The sequence below is a fragment of the Triturus cristatus genome, chromosome 7 (assembly GCF_964204655.1).
Source record: "Triturus cristatus chromosome 7, aTriCri1.1, whole genome shotgun sequence".
NCBI classification, from domain to species: Eukaryota; Metazoa; Chordata; class Amphibia; order Caudata; family Salamandridae; genus Triturus; species Triturus cristatus.
This window is the reverse complement of record NC_140590.1, coordinates 1,246,575,130-1,246,600,108: the sequence shown is the minus strand read 5'-3', so window position 1 is coordinate 1,246,600,108 and position 24,979 is coordinate 1,246,575,130. Positions and strand designations below refer to the sequence as shown.

General features: G+C 44.1%; 1 protein-coding gene across 1 annotated transcript in view; it reads right to left on the bottom strand.

Moving 5' to 3' along the window:
* The window catches only part of LOC146811714 (butyrophilin subfamily 1 member A1-like), a 226,686-nt gene that overhangs the window by 119,510 nt on the left and 82,197 nt on the right, over window positions 1-24,979 (bottom strand). Inside the window, exon 3 of the mRNA XM_085618710.1 lies at window positions 23,881-24,228. Within this exon, the coding sequence (XP_085474836.1) occupies window positions 23,881-24,228 (348 nt within the window). The remainder of the gene's footprint in view (window positions 1-23,880; window positions 24,229-24,979) is intronic.

The following is a 24,979-nucleotide window of genomic DNA, read 5'->3' as shown; positions in this document are numbered from 1 at the left end:
GTCTGAACAACGGTTTCCATCAGCCCAAAGCGACAAGAAGGAGGACGTATCCGAAGAAGGAGAAGTGCATTTGACGGCCCCTATCACACAAGGACTTAATAAGCTTAAATATAATCACCACCATTGCCACTTAAATACGGCCTACGCGTCTGTTTATCTGGCCTGCCCTCCCACAGGTGGTGTCAGAAGTGGGACCGTCCGGAGACATGGAAGCTGTATTAGCAAAAATGGCGGAAAGCCAGGAGACCCTTGGAAAAGTGATGGAGCGGGTTCTCGCGGTGGTCGAAGAAGATCGAGGCTAACTACACAAAGCATGAGGTAGTCATGGAGAAGATCATGGAAGCCATCGGACACCAGCGGGGCTCTACCACCCTTCCCTCTGTGGTGTTACAAAGATATGTGAATGGTGAGGACCCGGACTATTTCTTTAATAACTTTGAGAGGATGGCCATGGCAGCGGCCTGGCCAGCGGACAAATGGGGACAGTACCTGGGCCATTTATTGTCCGGTGATCTGCAAGCAGCTTATCAAGCCGCGAACATACAGGGAGTGACTCAGTATGCTGATATTACGCGGTGTATCCTGGAACGATTGGGAGTTGATGACGAAACCTACAGGATAAGACTCTGGCAGCTAAAGGAGAGTCCCCAGGAGACTCCCAGGGCACTATACTTCAGGGTAGAGGACATGGCCGATCGTTGGCTGAAACCCGCCGATACATCCAAGGAGGGAATAATGGCCAAAATCTACCTTGAACAATATTTGGCCTCCATTCATCCTCCTATTCAAAAGTGGGTCCGACAGCACGCACATCTTACCCTAGAGACGGCTGTCGATATCGCCAGCGCATACAGTAGAGCCCAGGAAATACAAAGGGGCCGTGAAGACCCACCATGGAAGGCAGGAGGAAGTGGAGGACACCGTCCAATCTGACCCTCAATCATACGCAAGCCGGATCCCGTCACAGTCATACCTGGTCCCACCGTGTTCAAACCCCTTCCCCCCCTGCTGGACCCTAGTGTTTCCACTGCGGGGCAATAGGACACATAGCACGGTTCTGTCCCTAGAAAGAAAAACCAATGGAGATTGGAATGGTTCGCAACTTCTATTGCTCCCCTCCCGAATGACGGCCACCCCCTTATCACTGTAAGGTCTCAGTGAATGGACAACCAATTATGGCCTTGGCTGATACGTGGTGCCTGCAAAGCGTTATCCGACCCCGCGACATAGAAAGGGGCATTGGACCCATTGAGGGGACAGTAACCATACAATGCGTACATGGGGACAAAAAGCAATACCCTACGATCCATGTGCGCATTCAACACCCGACCAATCCTGGATCCACATTGAAGGTGGGCCTTATTCCACGCCTACCGGAACAGGTCATCCTTGGGAACGATTATCCGAACCTATCTAAACTGATCCTGGAAACGCCACCTGAAAAGGAAGAATGGTGGACCAGTGCTCCTTTCGCCAGGGATGAAGAACCCGAATGGCCTCCCTCCAAGGCTAGGAAAAGCTGGAACTAAAGACAGGAAAAGCGGAAACCCTTCCCTGTCTTCCCAGTCCTCCATGACGTGAACCTTTGGGAAACGGATAGAAATTATCACGCAGCCCAGAGGGAGGACCATGTCCTACAAGAAGTATGGGACAGAGCCCTAGACCATAAAGATCCCCTTCAAGTAGGTCCCTATTTCTTTATCAAGAATGTGTTACTATGCAGGAAAGGAGACCCCACTCACCCTCCCCAGCTATTGGTCCTGGGGCCCTTTCACGACAAAGTCCTATACTTGGCCCATAGCCATCACCTGGGGGGTCATTTTAGCAATGAAAAGACAGAGTGACTGATTCTGGAGAGATTTTACTGGCCAGGGTTTACCAGCAGGTGAAAACATATTGCAGGGAATGTCCAATATGCCAGAAAAACAGCAGATATAGACATCCCCGTGTGCCTCTTCGTCCTCTCATCATCGATGAACCTTTCTGTAAAGTAGGAATGGACATCATAGGTCCTTTGTTGCCTTCTCGAAGCGGGTGTCATTATGTGCTAGTCCTGGTCGACTATGCCACCTGTTTCCCTGAAGCTATCGCTTTACAACACCCAAATGTCCCTAACATAGCCAAAGCCATGATCACTAATTTTTCCCGTGTGGGGTTCCCAAAAGAGATTTTGACAGATCAAGGAACCCCATTCGTATCAAACCTAATGAAACAAGTGTGTGCCCAGTTAGGTATCAAGCAGATACGTAGCGCAGCGTACCACCCACAAACGGATGGTTTAGTGGAACGGTACAATGCCACTCTTAAATCCACTCTCAAATAACTCCTTGCCCTGGAAACAAGGAAATGGGAGGACATGTTACCCCTAGCATTGTTCGCCATCCACTGTACTGTACAAAAGAGCACAGGTTACTCCCCTTTTGAGTTGTTGTACAGTCACTAACCGCGATCCCTGTTAGAGATGGCTCATGAAACATGGGAGAATGAACAGAACAACACCAAACCCCTGGTTGAATATGTTTCTAACCTCAAAACCCATTTAGGACAAATCCGGACCATAGTCCGAAACAATATGGAAGAAGCCCAGGCAGCCCGGAAGGCCCAATATGATAAAAAGGCCAGAGATAGATCCTTCTCTATAGGGGATCAGGTGCTACTCATGATGGCCTTCTCTGACCATAAGTTACTGGGACAGTGGCAGGGTCTATATACAGTGATGGAGAAGATAACACCTGTGACTTACCGCGTTAAGACCGATAAGAACCGGGGCACGTCACAGATATACCACATCAATCTGCTGAAGAAGTGGGAGGGCCCCGTTCCAACACTAGTGGGCATGACAGTGGGACAAGTTCCTTTATTCGACCAAAGCATTGACACCGACCTTCCTCCCAACCTGAGGCAACAACTTGGGGACAAGACGTGTTTTCCCTGTCCCCCGGGAAAACATCCTTCTTGGAACATTCCATTAAAACCCTTCAAGGGAAAAGAGTACGCATCAGACCTTATCGGATATGTGAGGTACGCAGGAATACCATTAAAGAAGAAGTGCAGCAAATGTTGAGGATGGGAATCATCGAGCCCTCAGTGAGCGAATGGAGTTCGCCCATCGTTCTAGTCCCTAAGCCGGATGGGTCAGTACGCTTTTGGATTGACTTACGGGAAATGAACAAAATATCAGAGTTTGACACCCATCCCCTACCCAGGGTGGATGAAATGATCGAGCGAATAGGCAAAGCTAAATATATCAGCACCCTGGACTTATGCAAGGGATATTGGCAGATCCCGGTGAGAAAACAAGACAGAGAGAAAACGGCTTTCTCAATCCCAGATGGGTTGTACCAATTCAAAGTTTTGCCTTTCCGGCTGCACGGGGCCCCTGCCACTTTTCAAAGAGCCATGAACCTCATTCTTCAACCCCATGAAAGATATGCAGGGGCTTATATAGACGATATCATCATCTATAGCGACACATGGGAGCAGCATCTGAGACATCTACACCAGACAATTCAGGCGTTAGGGCGTCGCAGCCTAAAAATTAACCCTGCCAAAAGCCATTTAGCAGCACAGACGGTCCGATTCCTGGGGTATCTGTTGGGGGAGGGAGTCATCAGACCCCAAAATAACAAATTAGCGGCTATCTCCCAAATACCTTTACCCTGACCAAGCGGGACCTCCAAGCCTTTTTAGGGTTAATCGGTTATTATCGTTGATTCATTTCTAACTTTTCTCAGACAGCGGTCCCCTGGACGGACCTGCTTCAGAAAACCGCAAGAGCAGAAGCCATATTGAAATAACCCACTCCTAACATGATCCTGGCCTTTGAGACACTAAAGTCTTCCCTCACATCAGACTCCGTGTTGGCAAGTCCCGACTACACCCTTCCTTTTATTCTCCAGACAGATGCATCGGACCAAGGCCTGGGGGCCGTGTTATCACAAGAAACCCTCCAGGGAGTTGAGAAAGCCATACTGTACGGTGAGCAGTCTAAATATCGATAATTTAATTTCGACATACCATAATATCGAGTCTAGAATATCGTAGGGACAGAATATCGATGTCAAGAATATCGATGGACAGAATATCGACCCTAAGGTAAGTCATATCGATTTTTGTTATATCGATGATAGTAATATCGAAGTTAGTAATATCGATATGAAATATATCGATGTTACTAATATCCATGTCACTAATATCGATATTTATAATATTGTTATGTATTTAATATGTATGTGTTAATTATTTTTTGTTAAGTGTTCTACTGTTTTTAAAATATATGTATACAATTTATATATGTTAATAATGGTTTTTTTAAAGTTAATTTTGTGTTTTAGTACCGTAGCGGGTTGTGGGTTTATAGGGGAATAGGGTGGGAAGTAATTTAATTATATGAATTTAATTATACATTTTTGGTAATTATAAATTAATTTTAAATATTTTTTGCGTTTAAATTCTGTAGCGGGTTGTGGGTTTATAGGGGAACAGGGTGGGAAGTAGTTTAATTATATGAAATTAATTATAAATGTTTAGGAATTATAAATTAATTTGAAATAATTTTTGCGTTAAATTCTGTAGCGGGTTGTGGGTTTATAGGGGATTAGGGTGGGAAGTAATTTAATAATATGAAATTAATTATACATTTTTAGGAATTATAAATTTTTTTAAAATAATTTTTGCGTTTAAATTCTGTAGCGGGTTGTGGGTTTATAGGGGAAGAGGGTGGGAAGTAATTTAATTGTAATTAAGTAATATTTATATTTATTTATTGGTATTGATAATTATATTATTGTTAAGTATTAATTGGTAATTAATTTTTATTAATTGGTAATTAGTTTTGAATAATTGATTAATTGTTAATTATATTATTGTTAATTAAGTATTAATTGGTAATTAAGTTTTTATTAATTGGTAATTAGTTTTGAATAATTGATTAATTGATAATTATGTTAACTGTATTCTTTTATTATTTGAGTGTTTCGTGCGTTTATAGGGGAATAGTGTTGGAAGTAATTGAAATCTAATTAGGTAATTATTAAATTTGTAGTTGGGTATTGATAATTAATTAATTGTAGATTAATTATTAATTGGTAAATATTTAAAATAATACTTTTTTGGTTATGAAAAATAATTTATTGTTGATTAATAATCAATTGGTAATTAAATATGTTTAAATATTATTTAGTGATATTTCTAATTAATATATTAATAATAAATTATTATTGGTAATTAATGTATAATAATTATTATTTTGTGTTAAAAAATATGTAATTGTTTAAGATTTTTTAATTGGTAATTAATGTTTGATAATTAATTTTTGGTATACAAAATTTAATTGTTCAATAATGTTTAAATTGGTAATTAATATTCCTTAATTATTATTTATTGGTATTTATTAATATTTTTTTGCTAATTAATTATGTATTGGTATTTGTAAGTAATTTTGAGTTATTTAATAATTAAATTATTAATTATTTTAAATAATTATTTTATTTAAAAGTATGTTATTTTTAACTTCTAAGCTATCCAACACTTTCTCTACTGTTGCACTCTCTGGAGTTAGAATAGTAATTTTTACCCCTACGCATTCCAACACTTTCCCTACTGTTGCACTCTCTGGAGTTGGAGTAGTAATTTGTACCCCTACGCTATCCAACACTTTCCCTACAGTTGCACTCTCTGGAGTTGGAATAGTAATTGTTACCCCTACGCTATCCTACACTTTCCCTACTGTTGCACTCTCTGGAGTTGGAATAGTCATTATTAGTCCTACGCTATCCAACACTTTCCCTACTGTTGCACTCTTTGGAGTTGGAGTACTAATTTTTACCCCTACGCTATCCAACACTTTCCCTACTGTTGCACTCTCTGGAGTTGGAATAGTAATTTGTACCCCTATGCTATCCAACACTTTTCCTACTGTTGCACTCTCTGGAGTTGGAATAGTAATTTTTAACCCTACGCTATCCAACACTTTCCCTACTGTTGCATTCTCTGGAGTTGGAATAGTAATTGTTACCCCTACGCTATCCAACACTTTCCCTACTGTTGCACTCTCTGGAGTTGGAATAGTAATTTTTACCCCTACGCTATCCAACACTTTTCCTACTGTTGCACTCTCTGGAGTTGGAATAGTAATTTTTAACCCTACGCTATCCAACACTTTCCCTACTGTTGCACTCTGTGGAGTTGGAATAGTAATTTTTAGCCCTACGCTATCCAACACTTTCCCTACTGTTGCACTCTTTGGAGTTGGAATAGTAATTGTTACCCCTACGCTATCCAACACTTTCCCTACTGTTGCAGTCTCTGGAGTTGGAATATTAATTTTTACCCCTACGCTATCCAACACTTTCCCTACTGTTGCACTGTCTGGAGTGGGAATTTTAATTTTTACCCCTACACTATCCAACACTTTCCCTACTGTTGCACTCTCTGGAGTTGGAATAGTAATTTTTACACCTACGCTATCCAACACTTTCCCTACTGTTGCACTCTCTGGAGTTGGAATAGTGATTTTTACCCCTACGCTATCCAACACTTTCCCTACTGTTGCACTCTGTGGAGTTGGAATAGTAATTGTTACCCCTACGCTATCCAACAATTTCCCTACTGTTGCACTCTTTGGAGTTGGAATAGTAATTGTTACCCCTACGCTATCCAACACTTTCCCTACTGTTGCAGTCTCTGGAGTTGGAATATTAATTTTTACCCCTACGCTATCCAACACTTTCCCTACTGTTGCACTGTCTGGAGTGGGAATTTTTATTTTTACCCCTACGCTATCCAACACTTTCCCTACTGTTGCACTCTCTGGAGTTGGAATAGTAATTGTTACCCCTACGCTATCCAACACTTTCCCTACTGTTGCACTCTCTGGAGTTGGAGTACTAATTTTTACCCCTACGCTATCCAACACTTTCCCTACTGTTGCACTCTCTGGATTTGGAATAGTAATTTTTACCCCTACGCTATCCAACACTTTCCCTACTGTTGCACTCTCTGGAGTTGGAATAGTAATTGTTACCCCTACGCTATCCAACCATTTCCCTACTGTTGCACTCTCTGGATTTGGAATAGTAATTTTTACCCCTACGCTATCCAGCACTTTCCCTACTGTTGCACTGTCTGGAGTGGGAATCTTAATTTTTACCCCTACGCTATCCAACACTTTCCCTACTGTTGCACTCTCTGGAGTTGGAGTACTAATTTTTACCCCTACGCTATCCAACACTTTCCCTACTGTTGCACTCTCTGGAGTTGGAGTACTAATTTTTACCCCTACGCTATCCAACACTTTCCCTAATGTTGCACTCTCTGGATTTGGAATAGTAATTTTTACCCCTACGCTATCCAACACTTTCCCTACTGTTGCACTCTTTGGAGTTGGAGTACTAATTTTTACCCCTACGCTATCCAACACTTTCCCTACTGTTGCACTCTCTGGAGTTGGAATAGTAATTTGTACCCCTATGCTATCCAACACTTTTCCTACTGTTGCACTCTCTGGAGTTGGAATAGTAATTTTTAACCCTACGCTATCCAACACTTTCCCTACTGTTGCATTCTCTGGAGTTGGAATAGTAATTGTTACCCCTACGCTATCCAACACTTTCCCTACTGTTGCACTCTCTGGAGTTGGAATAGTAATTTTTACCCCTACGCTATCCAACACTTTTCCTACTGTTGCACTCTCTGGAGTTGGAATAGTAATTTTTAACCCTACGCTATCCAACACTTTCCCTACTGTTGCACTCTGTGGAGTTGGAATAGTAATTTTTAGCCCTACGCTATATAACACTTTCCCTACTGTTGCACTCTTTGGAGTTGGAATAGTAATTGTTACCCCTACGCTATCCAACACTTTCCCTACTGTTGCAGTCTCTGGAGTTGGAATATTAATTTTTACCCCTACGCTATCCAACACTTTCCCTACTGTTGCACTGTCTGGAGTGGGAATTTTAATTTTTACCCCTACACTATCCAACACTTTCCCTACTGTTGCACTCTCTGGAGTTGGAATAGTAATTTTTACACCTACGCTATCCAACACTTTCCCTACTGTTGCACTCTCTGGAGTTGGAATAGTGATTTTTACCCCTACGCTATCCAACACTTTCCCTACTGTTGCACTCTGTGGAGTTGGAATAGTAATTGTTACCCCTACGCTATCCAACAATTTCCCTACTGTTGCACTCTTTGGAGTTGGAATAGTAATTGTTACCCCTACGCTATCCAACACTTTCCCTACTGTTGCAGTCTCTGGAGTTGGAATATTAATTTTTACCCCTACGCTATCCAACACTTTCCCTACTGTTGCACTGTCTGGAGTGGGAATTTTTATTTTTACCCCTACGCTATCCAACACTTTCCCTACTGTTGCACTCTCTGGAGTTGGAATAGTAATTGTTACCCCTACGCTATCCAACACTTTGCCTACTGTTGCACTCTCTGGAGTTGGAGTACTAATTTTTACCCCTACGCTATCCAACACTTTCCCTACTGTTGCACTCTCTGGATTTGGAATAGTAATTTTTACCCCTACGCTATCCAACACTTTCCCTACTGTTGCACTCTCTGGAGTTGGAATAGTAATTGTTACCCCTACGCTATCCAACCATTTCCCTACTGTTGCACTCTCTGGATTTGGAATAGTAATTTTTACCCCTACGCTATCCAGCACTTTCCCTACTGTTGCACTGTCTGGAGTGGGAATCTTAATTTTTACCCCTACGCTATCCAACACTTTCCCTACTGTTGCACTCTCTGGAGTTGGAGTACTAATTTTTACCCCTACGCTATCCAACACTTTCCCTACTGTTGCACTTTTTGGATTTGGAATAGTAATTTTTACCCCTATGCTATCCAACACTTTCCCTACTGTTGCATTCTCTGGAGTTGGAATAGTAATTTTTATCCCTACGCTATCCAACGCTTTCCCTACTGTTGCACTCTCTGGAGTTGTAATAGTAATTTTTAACCCTACGCTATCCAACACTTTCCCTACTGTTGCACTCTCTGGAGTTGGAATAGTAATTTTTACCCCTACGCTATCCAACACTTTCTCTACTGTTGCACTGTCTGGAGTGGGAATCTTAATTTTTACCCCTACGCTATCCAATACTTTCCCTACTGTTGCACTCTTTGAAGTTGGAGTACTAATTTTTACCCCTACGCTATCCAACACTTTCCCTACTGTTGCACTCCCTGGAGTTGGAATAGTAATTTGTACCCCTAAGCTATCCAACACTTTTCCTACTGTTGCACTCTCTGGAGTTGGAATAGTAATTTTTAACCCTACGCTATCCAACACTTTCCCTACTGTTGCATTCTCTGGAGTTGGAATAGTAATTTTTATCCCTACGCTATCCAACACTTTTCCTACTGTTGCACTCTCTGGATTTGGAATAGTTATTTTTACCCCTTCGCTATCCAACACTTTCCTTACTGTTGCACTCCCTGGAGTCGGAATAGTAATTTATACCTCTACGTTATCCAACACTTTCCCTACTGTTACACTATCTGGAGTGGATATAGTCATTTTTAGCCCTGCGCTATCCAAAATTTTCCTTTATGTTGTTTTTTTGGGAGCTGGAGTAGTAGTTTTATTGTCTCTGCTATTTAATATTTATTTTTATTATTTTAGCTAATGTAGTATATAATTAATTTTAACAATCTTTAAATTAAATGTAATTTTGTAAATTTGTTATACATAATTATTTAATTTTTATTTATGTTATTGTTTTATGTGTGTAATGTGTTTGCAATTTTTAATATTTTTAAATAATTTATAATTTATTACAATAATTATAAAAACATTATTAAGTAAGTATATATATTATATATTATATGTATATGTTTAATTCATGTTTTATTAAATTATATTGATTAATTATTAATTTTTAACATTATTAAATATATTTAAGTATTATTATGTTTATTTAACATATTTATTGTAACAAAAAAAACCGATATTTTTAAAAACGATATTTTTGACATCTATATTTTTTTTTCGATATTTTTGCACTTACCATGTTGTACATAGGATGTCGATATTCTTGAAATCGATATTTGTGTTGCGATATTTTTGTAGGTCGATTTTCTGACCTTCGAAATTTTGTCAGAGATCCATACTGTACATCAGTCGTAAACTGTTCCCTAGAGAAAAAAACTATGCTGTCATAGAAAAGGAAGAACTCGCCATTAAGTGGGTAATTGACACACTAATATACTATCTAGAGGGCCGGGAGTTCACATTATATACCGATCATGCTCCCTTAGAATGGTATTCCCGTAACAAAGGCAACAGCGAGAGGGTTCTGAGATGGTTCCTGTCTCTACAACCATACAGGTTCCATACCAAACATCGAAAGGGGAAAGACCAAGTGAACGTAGATTACCTATTAAGGTATCCCCAAGATCAGACCCCTACTAGAAGGACAGCAAGGGAAAGGGGATGTGAGGGGGTGCCATAGGGGACCCGTGTCTTACCTGCTCATCCAGCTCATTGTCCCCGAGACGACCCTCGAGCTGGGAAGCAGACCCGGATACATGCTTTCCGCCACCCGACGGGATGAACCTTCCCCCTTGTCATGTATTCCTAGAGGAGCGAGGAGTGCGGGACGACGCGGCGGAAGTGGGAGGAGCTGACCCTAGAAGGACAGGTTTGTGGAAAGAGAAAAGGGACCAGTTGACAAAGGAAGAAGAGGTGACTACAGGAGGCGGAGAGGAATCGGGACGAGGCGAGAGTACGGAGAAGGACGAAGGCAGTATCTGAGAAAAAGACGGAGTTGCAGACGGTGAAGAAATCGAAAGGTGGAGCGAGGAGTGGTGGTGCCCACCGGAGATGCTGGAGAGCGGCCGCAGCTCAGGAGAGTGGGGGATTGGAGGCGACGGGAGGGTTGTTGAGACTATGAGTGGGGAGGAGGTACAGTGAGCGCATTGTAAGTCGCAACACTGACCCGTTGGCACACTAAGTTGTTTAGCATTTTCGATCATTTGTTTTTGTTAAACCACAGCAAGAAGTAAGGGATAGCTGTTGGGAAGATTATTGCTTTATTGGTCAAAGTTGGCTAGTATACACCTTTTCTGCACAATACCCCACTCTTTTTGTCTTTTCTTGGTTTGGGGTCTTTTTGTTCGTTTTGAACACCGTTCGGGTGTGGTGACGGGTACGTCAACAGGATTAATTAAGAAAAAAGTGTACAGTATCTGATGGCTCCTTTCTTTGTCTCCCTTTTTGTGATCCTCCGTGTGGAAGGAACGGGAGTTCGTGGAGTGCGTCTAAACAACGGTTTCCATCAGCCCAAAGCGACAAGAACGAGGACGTATATGAGGAAGGAGAAGTGCATTTGACAGCCCCTATCACACAAGGACTTAATAAGCTTAAATAAAATCACCACCATTGCCACTTACATACGGCCTCCGCATCTGTTTATCCGGCCGACCCTCCCACAACAGTGGTAAGAGTCCAGGGGTTCCCTTACTAGTGGGCAGGGCTTGCTATACAATCCCAAAGTGATCTGTTAAGGAGCAGTGTGGTAGAGCAGCCTTAGGCTTAACACAGAGGAGTGCAATACATTTGCAAATACACCCAATGACTAATAAATGATAACATGATTCAACAAGGAGATCCACACCAATTTATAAAAATAGCAAGTATCTTTATATATGCTTCGGCATCAGAGAAAAATCGCTCAGGTAAGCATGTTTTTAAATATAAATTATTTTCTGTTCAAAAGGTTGACACAGTAGTTTTTGAATTCTGAAATGTATTCCTATAAAAGGAAAAATAAGTTCTGCAAACAGGTATAATACATCGACTTACAGGACCAATCTCGAGGAGTTAAGGAGAGTGGTGGGCAAGGTCCAAGGCAGCACCAGCGGTACACCACCAGCAGCAGGGGGGCGGCCGGTTGCAGGGTGCAAAACAGCATCAGGAACCCTATAGGTTTTAATGGCGATCGGTCACTGTGGAAAGAGGCTTGGAATAGGAGACCAGTTGGTGTGAACCAATTAGGAGGTACAAGACTGGCGATGCTCGGGGACGTAGGGACACCAAGGGTCCTCTTCTCCATTGCTCAGGGGCAACAGATGCAGAGGTGTCTTTAGGCATTGGGTTTCCTTACCTGGAGCAGTCGCCATCGAGGGGGCCTGTGTGCAGAGGATGCAGGCGACATCGGAGAGTCTACAAGGGGTGAACTGACGCTGGACTCTGAGTCTGCAGAGCTGGGGAACTATGTTGGCACCGCTGGGCCACTTCAACTCAGGCCGGAGGCATCGAGTGCAGAGGCGACTTCGGGTGTTGGGCCTTTGGTGGTGCTGCAGAACCTTTCCTTGGAGTTGCTTTTGGGCAGGTCCACTGTTCACGGGAGGTCTTGGTCTTTATTGAAGGCAGGAAGTCCTCCCAGGTTCTGGAGGCACTCAGCCGCAAAACGAGTCATCTTTGGCACAGAGTAGACAGTGAACGGCAGACAGGTCAGCAGGGCCAGGTCAGGTGCTCTCTTTTGCGGCTGTTCATGTGCTGCTTCTTCATCGGTCTTCAGGATCTCCTTCTCTGGTGCATGGGGCTCCCCTAAACACTGAATTTAGGTGAGTTAGGGGAGTGTAGGGTAGTAGCCAAAGGGCTACTGACCCTTGGGGTCACTACGCCCCCTATATGACAATTTCCTATGAGAAGTGGGCATAACCCTGTCCCAGAATCCCTAAGTATGCAATCACAAAGATGGCTACCTTTGAAAAGTGTTGTTTACCTCACAGGTAGCCCACATTGGGAGTGGTACTAGCCTGAAGGTGGCACGCCTACCCGACTAGCTAATTTTCCCACCTGTCAAGGTGCCAAGTGGGCACTGGACAAGAGAAATTGGCTTCCTTTACTGTGAGGGGAGCCAGATTTGCATTCCAAAGCTGGCAGCTTCTTTGAAGCTTCCCAGCCCAAGGAGGCTAATCAGCAGATCATCCTGTGGAAGGGGGGTGTTACACCCTCTGCTAGGACAGGCTTTTGTTCTGGGTCACCTGGAAGTCCGGACAAGGTCTAGGGTGGCAGACTGGCAGAATCCAGTCAACAAGCACACCAGAGGCTGGTAGGTTTTCAGGGGGTCCCTCTAAGGTGCCCTCTGAGTGCATGTATTGATAAATCCAACACTAGCATCAGAGTGGGTTTATCAAGATGAGATGTTTGGTACCAAGCATCCCTTTTTTCAGTAAAGCCATCATGTAGCTGTGGAACTCATTTTCACCAGTGTCCAGTACATGGTTAAGGATGGCTTCTCTGGTTCACTTGCACTGGCAGCAATAGGGCTGACCAGCACTGGGGTATTTCTGCTCATGCAGACATACCCTCACATATAATATTAAACACCCTGCCTTAGGGCTGTCAGGCCTTCTGTAGGGTGACCTAAAAATATCATATGCAGAGGTAGGGGACATGGCACACAGGGATGTGTGACAGGACATGTTTTCACTTTTGTTTGTAACAAGACACGCAGCCTGCAATGGCAGTTGTGCATGTGCTTGGTGAGGGGTCCCTTAGGATGGCACAATTAGTGCTGCAGCCCTTAGGGACCCTCTTTGGTACCTCAGGCCCTAGGTACCAGGGTACCATTTACTAGGGGGTTACAGAGGGTGCTAAAGGATTTCCCAATTGGGGGAACAATTGCACAATTTTGTGAAAGAGCTCTGGCACTGGGGACCTGGTTGTCAGGAATCCAGTGCACTTTCAGTCAAAATCACATCATCTGCCAGGCAAAAAGTGGAGCAACCATGTCAAAACGGGGCACTTTACTACACATGCTTTTACCATCTTTATGATGAAGAACTTACCACATATTACTTATATATAAACTATTGCATTCTTAGTTCTTCAGACACTCTTCCTTCAGAGGTTGGTGATAGTCTTCCCACCAGAGGGGGACATAAATAGATCCTGGGATAATTATAAAAATTGAAGACCGAGCATGTGCATGCGCGTGGTCCGTAGTGAAGCCACATACATCTCACTTCCACTTAATTTATAAAAGTAAGAGTGCTGGTGCCCAAAGTTCTGCTCAGGAGCTCATGACCAGTGCAATTAAACGTTGGTGCGATGAATGCCAAGGCTGGCAGTCCTAAATCCACCTCATGCCTCTTTATTACACTACCAGACACTCCCTGCCTCCCCTATGTCACTCTTGCAGGTTCCTGCTATCTCCCTTTGTGACTGTTTGCCGTCTTTCTCTTTCCCGGTCTTTACGATCAGTGCGTTTTCCCTCTCTTGCATTCAATAAATATCTGATGTAGAAAAATAAGTGCTGGTTCCCAAAAATAATGCCTGTAGCTCAAATGAACCACTGGCCTTCCACCTCAGTTCCTGGTCTCCACATGAATGGATTAGTCGTCTGGTCAGTTCTCTGGGGCATGTGTGGCTCAAGGGCAACTAGATAGCCATTGCCACAAGTACTGCTTTTGTCATTTGACGCAACAAAAAAAACGGTCCTGCTTCACACTCAGTAAATTACCAAGTTCCTACTCTCTTTGACTTTCATGGGAAAAGTCAAACAGTTAAGGCTTCGTCTTGGACGGCGATGTGTGATAGAATATCAATTAAGCTAGCACATGTATCACCCACAATAAATAAAATGCCCATGCATTGATATTTACATTAAGGAAATATTGTCTGGTAGTGATTGTAGTGAATCTGTAATTAAAATGTCCCTCGCAGAACATGCAGATAATAAAACAGGGATACAGATGCAACTATACTTTAAGGCTACGGCCAAGAGGAGCCTCTGCTTCTGTCGATTGCACTCACATTGTTCAATACCAGACTCAGTTCTTTGCAGGAGATACACATTACTATTTGCGGGTCATGGGCTGTAATAGCACGACACTGTACTACGTTAATCAGTCAATAGCCTCTTGAGATACTAGAGAAGAACCATGGTGGGATAAAGGCCAAGATTTCCCATGCTCCAATGGTGCCATTTGACAAGGGTGTATTTCGTAGGCATCATAGCAGGTGGAGGCACGACAGCCCCCCCTCCCGCCCCAATAGGCATCACTCATAGAACAGGGATCTCAGAGACAATGATGGGTTGCAAGCATGCAGTCCTCATGCAAACGGGTTTCACAAAGGCAACGATAGGGCGCAAGCACGTGTTACCCATACAACATCGGAGCTGCACCAATGGCAGCAGAGGCATGCAGGCTCTCTCGCGACAACGGCACTGTTCAGACTCGTCCCTAAGAACTACTTGAATCAATGCTCTGGAACACCTGATGTTGGCTCTGGGCTGAATAAGGCAAGTTTTCTATAGGCAGCACTCTCCATCTGCGTTTCTCTTTCAGATCGAGCAGCAGTATATTTTTTCCCTCAGTACCAGGGTGACGTCCCTACCTTATCTCCCCACCATTGCAGCCAGCCACAGATTCTGCCTCTGAACCCTAGCCTTCTTCTACATAGATGGTCAGACCTTCTTCAGGTGAAAGATGAACAATCGTTAAGTCATAGGTGTCGGCTTATATCCAGCACTAGGTCCGCTAGCCTCCAAGCAAATGGTCACTCAAAAGTTGGCCCCAAAATGTTAGGAAAAAGTCACTTTCGAAGTGTCAAAAGTAAATGGCAGTGTGTTGCAGCTTCATAGCAACAAGATCGAGGGAAGCCATTATCTTTAGTGAGTAGATTCGGATCCCAAGGACCTGTGCACAATAAGTCATTTGCAGGGTTCTTGCCGATCCAACAGAGAAGGACACAGTGGGAGGGCAGGCAACACATTCTTTTGTGTGAGGTGTGCATTCCTTGCCCATGCCCTTAACCACAGTTATTTTCCAAGTGTTACTCCTATCAGGCTATTGGCTGACCTGCTGGAGATGGACTGGCCTGGTCCAGTATGCACATGGAATCCTTCCTGCTCGATTTAGTGCATTTGAACTAAGATCCAGACACATGCACTTGGATTGCAAAGGTTTCTGCAAGGCAGGGCTGCAAGCAAAGAGCCACACGGGGGCATTCACATAGAAGGGGAGGCAGTAGGACTGACTATCACTAAACCCCATAGAATCCTGCAACACGAGGGATTCCATACATCCAGGGGCACGCCAAATATGGATGATGAGCTTAGTTATGCACTCTCTGAACTCAGGTTCTGATACAAAGGCTTCAACCCCCTACTATGAATCAGATGGAGCCAGCCCTTACTGGTTTCATGGGCTTGCCATGGAAGCAGCAACTGCCCATGATAAAAGGAGTCCCATGTCTGGGGGAACTCCTATCACCCAAAATAATATAGTGCTCTGGTGGAGAGCAATATACCAAATCAAGTAGATAACGTGTCAGGTCACACGTGACAAGAGTCTCCTGCACAAGAAACACAAGCATTGGCATAGCCAATAGGTCTCGCCTTCTGGACCTTATAAGTGTTTAGCCATGCAACAGTTGCATAACTAAATACTTATAAGGTCCCAAAAGCGAGACCTATTGGCTATGCCAAGCGGCCCTGCGGCCGCGAAAGTGATCGCGATCAAACACTAAAGCGGCCGTGAAAGAGAAAGTAATCGTGGTCGTGCGCGCGCGCCCTCGCACATGCACTGTGGCTGTAGGCTGGCCCGGTAGCACTTTTTGGAGCCCTCTCAATAAGTCTCGCCAGACCCGCGCATGCGCTGGGTCAGGCTAGACCTAAAAAAGGGTGGATTAAACTCAGAAAATCAGGAGTGGGATGGCACATACACACTGCGTCAGGGACACTAGAACCTAAATAATTTGCTGCACCCACTCAAGTGTGCAGTGTTCTTTTAGTTTGCACCTCTATATGCTCTTTCCATTACCTACTTGCTTGCCTGCTTCCTTTGTTCCAAACTTCCCTGAGCATTCTTTGTGATTGAGCCGTCGGTATCTAAAGAAGGCAGGTTCTGCATACTTCAGATTCGGCTCCTTCTCATTTGCCTGAAATCATGTCACTCCTTGCACTTGTAGCTTATCTGCTTCCCTTGCCTGGGGGGGCTCTCATTTGCCACTTTCTTCAATGGTAGACTATTCTCTGATCTTATGTCCCATGTCTGTTTTATAACTTTGTTAACAGGAAGCATTAAATTAAACGAGCACTCAAGGTACCAGACAACAAGCTGGCCTCACAGCTCCTCAACAGAGCCTGTGCTGGCAATCTCATACTGCCTAAAACCAGTGGTGACCTGAAGGTATCAACAGGCACTCAATATTCTGGGTGCAGCCTACACAGGAGAAAACATCTTCTGAATGTATTTGCAAAAAGTAACAGCACTACATGGGAGAACTTCAGAACTGTGCACATTATTACCTTGTCCCAGTCCTAAGGAGGAAATCAGTGCTGCCATACAGGCACATCAATAATCGTCTGATGTTCAGGTGCAGTTGATAAAATTGACAAGGCAAGCCACCTCAGCTCTACACTTTTGGTGCCCTCAACATGCCTTCGATAAGCAGAGCACTTACTGCATTCACTTGCCTCCTCCATGCTTTTCACATAGACCAAAACTGCTAAACCCGCAGGTGGGCTCAGCATCTTCTTGCAACTAAACACATTCATACAATGCAAGAACAGCCAAGCTGAGACCTAATGGATCAAAGGTGTCAAGGAGAGGTGCCACACTTTATATTGCTACAGAAGGCTTCACAGTCCCTGGCACAACCCAAAGGATGGAGGAGGAGGGCACACAAGAAAAGAGGCTACTTCCTTCAAAAAGCAGCACAATGTCCTACTGGTATCCCACCCTAAACAGAACAGGGAGGCCAACAGAAATGGGGCATACTAGGACTGTGATGTGGCCCTGCCAAGTCTCCCCTACCACCTGTATGCCAAGCCTGGCCCCACACTGACAAAACCAAGACTTCCGATGGCAAACCAGAGGAGTACCTAGACCCACTTGAAGCAAGGTAAAAATAATGAAAAACACTTACCCAATAATTGAAAGGCATCAAAGTCCAATCCAGTATCCCAAGGAGGCAGATGAAATAAGAAGTGTAATTACTTTGGGTGGGAGTTGTATTCAAGGAAGGAGGAGCAAGAAAAAAAAGGGGTGGGGTTAAGTCGAAATTGTCAAGCTGCTGGCTGAGGACAGATCATCTCTTGCTAGGACTGGGATGAGGAAGCAAGGACTCAGAGTAATGACAACTACAGGTAAGTATTTGGGGAAATATCACAGAGGAGACTTCCAGCACCAGACATACAACACCACATATCTGCAACCAGATTACATGCATTGGTCTTGTGTTACCAATATTCATCTGGATGCAAAAGCAGCATACAACATATTGCAGGATTGTAGTTTATTTTTGTGCTGGCCATTGCTGTTTTGTTGCTGTAAAATATTTGTATGTACTTTTTCTAAGTAAATAAAAACAAGCACTGATTTTTGCTGCAACAAAAAACCATTAGCAACCACAAAAAGTAGAGTAAAAACAGAATAGTAGCACTCTATAGTACCACATAAACATTTTGCACAGGTGTACTATTTTTCTCCATTCGATTTTGTGGAGAGCAGTGCTATTTTGCAACAGCAGAAAGGAAAATGTTACTTACCCTGTAAGCAGCCATTCATAGCATGCAGTGCTGTAGATTCACATTCTTTGCGTACTCCTGCCAACTAGGTTTGAGCTCCAACATGACAAACTGTTTTTCTTCATAGACGTTTTGAGTCACGCAATGTTGTGAGACTCCTCCCTTACTGTTACAATGTGCTTGGCCACCAACTCCAGCCTTAGATTGGTTTTTGTTCGAGTGAAATATGAAAGGGGAATGTAAAGAGAAATATCTATGTGCCCTTGAAGTTATTTAAGAATGCATGAATATTTGTTGTAAAAAACATGCCATCACTGCCCACGTCCGGGAAGGTGGATGAGTGTTTGCAAATTTACAGTACTTCACACTACTTCAACAGTAAGTAACATTTTCCGTATATATCATGTGTGGCTGTTGATACACATGCTTTAGTGTATTGCCCATGGACTGTTTGTGTGGTTTCATGGAGGCAAAGCTTTTGCATTTTGTATTTTCTGGGGTAACGAATAGGTCGATGAGTGTAGTTCCCTACTGGTGGAAGTACCTTTGGAGGACTTGCAGCTGAAGCTCCCACTATTAGACTTTTGGATGTGTCCGGCTTTGGAAATCCACAAAATCATTGTCTGCCCATGGGAGATGCTCTGCCAGAAGATGTGAGTGATGGCAAGTTGCCCAATGTCAAATCTGATGTGCCGGTGCTGGGTGAAGTACATGGCTGTCTAGTTTTCTGTGTGCACAAGTATCACCTTGAACAACAGGCAAGAACAGTGATATTATTTGATAGGGACAGCGCTCCAGCAAAAATTCACTAGGTTATTTAGTACTAATATTAGTCTGGTGCTACAAGGGAGAAGAGAACTACCGTACTCTCCTAATAATTCTGCAGTGAGACTACAGTACATGCATTAATACAAATCCCTTAGCACACAACAATTCATAGCATCTCAGTATTAACAGTGTAATCCAACAGAACAAAATTTTCACATAGGTAATGATGCGAAGCTTAAGTCTTTAGTTTTTCTTTGGTCCATCATTTATTATCACGAACTGTGATTCAGTAGAAAGCCAATGTCAAATCCCAACACGTGTTTCGTCGCCTTCAAGTATTTTACATGCGACTTTTTCAAGGCTGAAACAGCTTCTATTAGTGAATATTATCGTGCGGTGTTAATTCTGACCCACACGGTCCTCCGGCGTGGGTAAACTTTCTATAGAGGACGTTTTCAGTAGTAGAATTATCAGCACAAAATTGTAGCGAACGAGTCAGTATATCGATTTTACGTGGTGTCCACCTCACGCTGGTTGTCTCGAGTACAAGTATCACCTTGTGTCATACATGCTATGGAGTAGAATACTTTGCTGGGCAGGAAAAAGGGCCATTAGTTCCAGGTAATTGATGCCTTCCCTGCTGATGGGGGTGAAAGGGGGTCCGGGTGCTCTGGATTGTAATATTGTTTAGATGTGCACATCACCTTGTAAATGGCGCAACTGTAGTAATGGTTATCTGCAGAAGGGTGTCCACAAAAAGACTGCCCATGTTATGTTATGTTATGTAGCTGTGGAGAGCTCACAGACAACCAGGAGGGTATCTTGGCGCTGAGTAGGTGAGAGTCAAGCCAAACATATTGCCTAGTGCGACTACTCCAGAATCCAGGTCTTCAGCTTCTTGCAGAATTCAAGAAGTAAAGAGGAGGCTCCTATGGGTAGCAGCAGGTCGTTCCACAGATTAAGAGCGGTGAAGGAGAAGGCTCAACTGCCGGATCTGGTTTTCCATATAGGTGGGATGTGTGGAAGTAGAAGCAGAAGTCTAGACGAGCAGAAGTGTCTGGAAGTTTTGTGAACAAATTATTACTGTTCCACCATTGCAGAGTGCGTGGAGTGCTGGCCTTCATCAATACTGGATATTTCCATTGAACATCCGCTAGTGACCACTGACTGGTGAGGCACTGATGAAGTGGGAGCATGTGCAACCTGGCATGTGGAACATTTGCTATACATGTTGCCACCATACCCAAGTGCTTTAAAACCAAACTTAAAGTTCTGGCACGTGTGGTGTGAAAAAGAGGGCAGCTGCTAAAATGCCATCACCCTCTCCTGATTGGGGTGTACTGTCCCTGTGAGAACTGATCTCTGGAAGAGCGGATTCTGCGGAGGTTGAACATAAGACTTCTTGGCATTTACTGTGAACCCTTGGCTGTCTAAGCCTGGGCTGTCTGTGTGTGTGTGTGCTAGACACCGCTGTCTGCTGCTCTTGATCAACCAGTTGTTGAGGTGGGAAATACGTGGATTGCAGCTAGGCGTAGATGAGCAGCCACCACTGCTAAACACTTTGTGAAACCCCTTGGGGTTATGGTGATCCCACAGGGTAGCTCTGTGAACTGGTAATGCTGTCCGTTTACCATGAACCAATGGTCCTTGTGTTGAGCAGGGTGGATTAGGATGTAGAAATACGCATCTCTGAGATCCAAGGCAGTTATGAAGCCCCCCCATTCGAAGTAATGGGATGACATCCTGCGGAATGGCCATATGGAAATTTTCCCACAAGAATGGTCAATTGAGTAGCCGTAGATCTAGTATGGGGAGGAGCGAACCATCCTACCTTGGAATAAACAAGTACGGTGAGTAAACTCCCTCTCCTCGCTGATGCAGGGGTATTGGCTGTATGGCACCGTTCTGGAGCAAGGCTAAGATCTCTTCTTGCAAGAGGGTCAGATGGTCTTGACTGAGGCTATGGTGTCGGGATGGTATGTTGGGTGGGTAGATGAGGAATTCTAGGCAGTTGCCCTGCAGTACTAGGACCTACTAATCTAAAGTGGTTTCCATCCAGCAGTGGTGGAAATCTGATATACTCCATCGACGAGTGTTGGATGACTTATGGGAATGGATGGAAAGTCAGTGTTTAGGAGCAGGGTCTCCCTTGCCGGAGCCACTTCTTCCCCGCCCTTAAAATTGTTACACCTATATCCTCCCCTTGAGTAACCCCCGCTTGTGTGCGAATCGTGAAATGGCTACTGTTGTCATTCGTATGACTGTGCCTGGGTTGATGGTGTTGCCTTGTTGTCCCCTACGACCTGTGGCCTACGAAAGGGTCCCCTTAGATCAAGGCCTGTAGGGCACTCACAGACCTGACAATCTTAGTGTCTTTCTTAACGTTCTCTAACATATTGTCCACTTGGGGTCCAGAGTGTTACCCATTGAAGTGCACATTAAGTTACTGATGCACCTCTGGCATAAAACCTGAGACACAAAGCCATACATTAGGGTTGGTTCGAAGGGATGTAGTGTGCTGCATCCAGAGTGCACTTGATGGTTGCATTTGACCTAGTTTTCCCCTCTGCGACTGATTGCTCACTTCTCTTCCTAGAGGCCTCTGGAAGATAATATAGCTGTGGTACCTGTCATACTATGACAGCAAACCTACCAATTTGGTGATTCTCTACAGGGTAGTTGCCCCTACTATGACTCTTTTCCAAGTAGCATCAAGGTGCTTGCTTTCCTTATCTGGAGGGGGGGCTACATTCCCAGTTGCCTGGACGCGTACTCGCTTCCTTGCCTTGTGAATGACCAGGGAGGGGGGGGGGGACTTGCCCTCTGATGTAGAGAGGGTCACTGAGAGATGCCTTGAATTTCCTCTCCACCCTTGGTGCAACTACCCTTTGCCCTATCTAGGTCCTTAAAGCTCTCAGAAAGTATTCTGAGCATCAGTTGAAACCAGACAGTGCGTTCAATATGTGAAAGGGTTTCTACGGGGAAGTCATCCTCCTCTTCAATAGTGTGCATGTCTACCTTGCGGTGATGACCTGCCCTCTAAATAACTGCATGATATGCAGTAGGATCATCGGGGGTGATGGATTGATGGGTCAGGTCTCAAGGTCAAGGTCAGCTGTTGGGTCAACATTATAGTCACCCCACAAATCGTCCTCTGCTTCTGTCCCCACATGATGGATAGATGGGTCTCCCTCCCTATGATGGCTGCTGGTGTCACAATAAGAGAGAACCGACTCCTTTCAATATTGTGGAGAAGGTGGAGGTGGTGCAGAATATGGGTGTGGTGGAGGAGAGTGTCTAGGCGAAGAAGAGAATAGCGTGTTTATAGTGGCCTTGCCCGTGTGCCTTCTCGGCCAAAGTTCGCCAAAATCAATTTCTTCCTCGAAAGTCAGGAAGGGCCTTCAAACCATCACTCTATATTTGTCTACATTCTCCAAGTCTTTATGTCCGAAGAAGGAAGCACTGAACGGAGGCCTTGATTCTGATCTTTCCCCTGTACCAAAAGGACTGCAAAGATTCCTCTCTTGTCGATTCCAAGGGGTTTCCGTCTACCAGGGAACCAAAAGGATTGCTCTGCAATTGTGGGTGTCAAAAGTTGCCAACAGCTACGCCAGAGAAAGGCAGTGAGAGGCGGGCGACGTCTGAGTCATTACAAAACATATCCAAATCCCAAAGCTTAAAAAAAAAAAAAAAAAGCATTGGCATAACCAATAGGTCTCGCCTTTGGGACCTTATAAGTGTTTAGCCATGCAACAGTTGCATAACTAAATACTTATAAGGTCCCAAAAGCGAGACCTATTGGCTATGCCAAGCGGCCGTGAAAGTGATCGCGATCAAACATCAAAGCGGCCGTGCGGCTGCGAAAGTGAAAGTAATCACGGTAAAGCGCGGCGCGCGCGCCCACGCACATGCACTGTAGCTCTTGGCCTGGTAGCACTTTTTGGAGCCCTTTCAATAAGTCTCGCCAGACCAGCGCATGCGCTGGGTCAGGCGAGACCTAAAAAACACAAAGAATTAAAGGGCTGAGTGGATGCTTAAACACATTGGAATACTGAGGGAGGAATCATAGAACACAGTGGGACTTGAAGCTTCTTTGAAGAAAAAGTCAGTAACATCTGAGCCCAACACTAGATGGCAGGAGTGTGCAAAGCATGTGAATCTACAGCCATGCATGCTCTGAACTTGAAGTTCTTGTTTTGCCTAAATAGATCAGGTACAACCATCGGCTTTTCGTGCTGCACACCCAGGTCCCCATCAAAAGGAACTGGAGCATCCCGCCCCTACATGTGTTGTTAAAAGGGCCCTCGGTGCAAGGAAGGCCAGCTTGGTACAGTTTATCAGAGTCGCTCTAGAGGTGAACACACCACCTTAGTGTATATATGCCACTTTGAGCAGAGCCGACTTGTGCTTTTCCTGCTTATCATGCCTCTCTTTATACCCTGAACAAACATCTTGCTCTTCCTGCAGCAGTCACCTTGTATGCAACGTTTAGTAATCCAATATAACAACCCTGAAATAAACGAAGCTCTTGTGGGTGGAAATGTACATGTTGAAATACGCAAATGCAACAAAAACGAAAAGAAAGGAGGAAAGGTAGGCTGCTGACCTGTAACTCTCAGTACAAACTCTGCACTTTCAAAGTAGGTGTCTGTTTCAAGGTAGCAACGGTATGTGCCCTCATCCTCTAGGGAGACATTGCGGAGCTTCAAGGCCACATTTCCGCGAGTAATGTTTTCTTTCATAAGTTCCATCCTTCCCACGTATCGCGAGAGTTCACATGTCGGCTGCACCTTGCCCCTCTCGTACAGGTTGATGATGAAGGAGGAGTTGGGCTGGATTCGGAACCATCGCACCTCCCTCAGCTCAGCAGGGATGGAGATGCGGCAGCCAAGGATGACGTCTTTGCCCACCTCTGCAATGGCAGGCTGCTCTGGTCCAATGACGGTGAACCTGGCTGATAGGCAAACAACACAGTCACAGAAAGAATGGAGATTTAGGACTTTTATAGGAGATGTATTGTGATTTCAGGAACTGTAGAAGCACTTGTTACGGAAGCAAGAGTGTGAGCTTATTGGAGCTAGAAAAACACACATTTTACCTCTGCAAGTATTTCACAGCTGATGGGGAGGATGATTCAAAGGGGGATGCTGATTGGCTGAGCATAAAAAGAAATGTGGACAAAGCATGCTGTACGGTAATGATCAGAAACCCATTTCCAATACATTAATTGGACCAGTTAAGCTCACTAGAATAAAGGTGACCTGTCCAGACTATAAGTGACTTTCAAAATAAGTTTAACCAGTTAAAACCCACCCTGGAATTATTACATTATTGTGCAGGGCAAAGCCAAAGATAGAATTATTTGTGGGAGGGCCGTCGTGGGAGTTGTCATTATTGAGGGGTGTACATGGTCTTTAAATTTGTTATGTGTGGGACTAGCTCTTCATATGAGAGCAAGGCATTTCACAAAGACTATATGTGCCAAGCACTTCACAAAGACTATATGTGCCAAGCACGTCACAAAGACTACATGTGCCAAGCACTTCACAAAGACTATATGTGCCAAGCACTTCACAAAGACTACATGTGCCAAGCACTTCACAAAGACTATATGTGTCAAGTACTACACAAAGACTATATGTGCCAAGCACTTCACAAAAGACTATATGTGCCAAGCACTTCACAAAGACTATATGTGCCAAGCA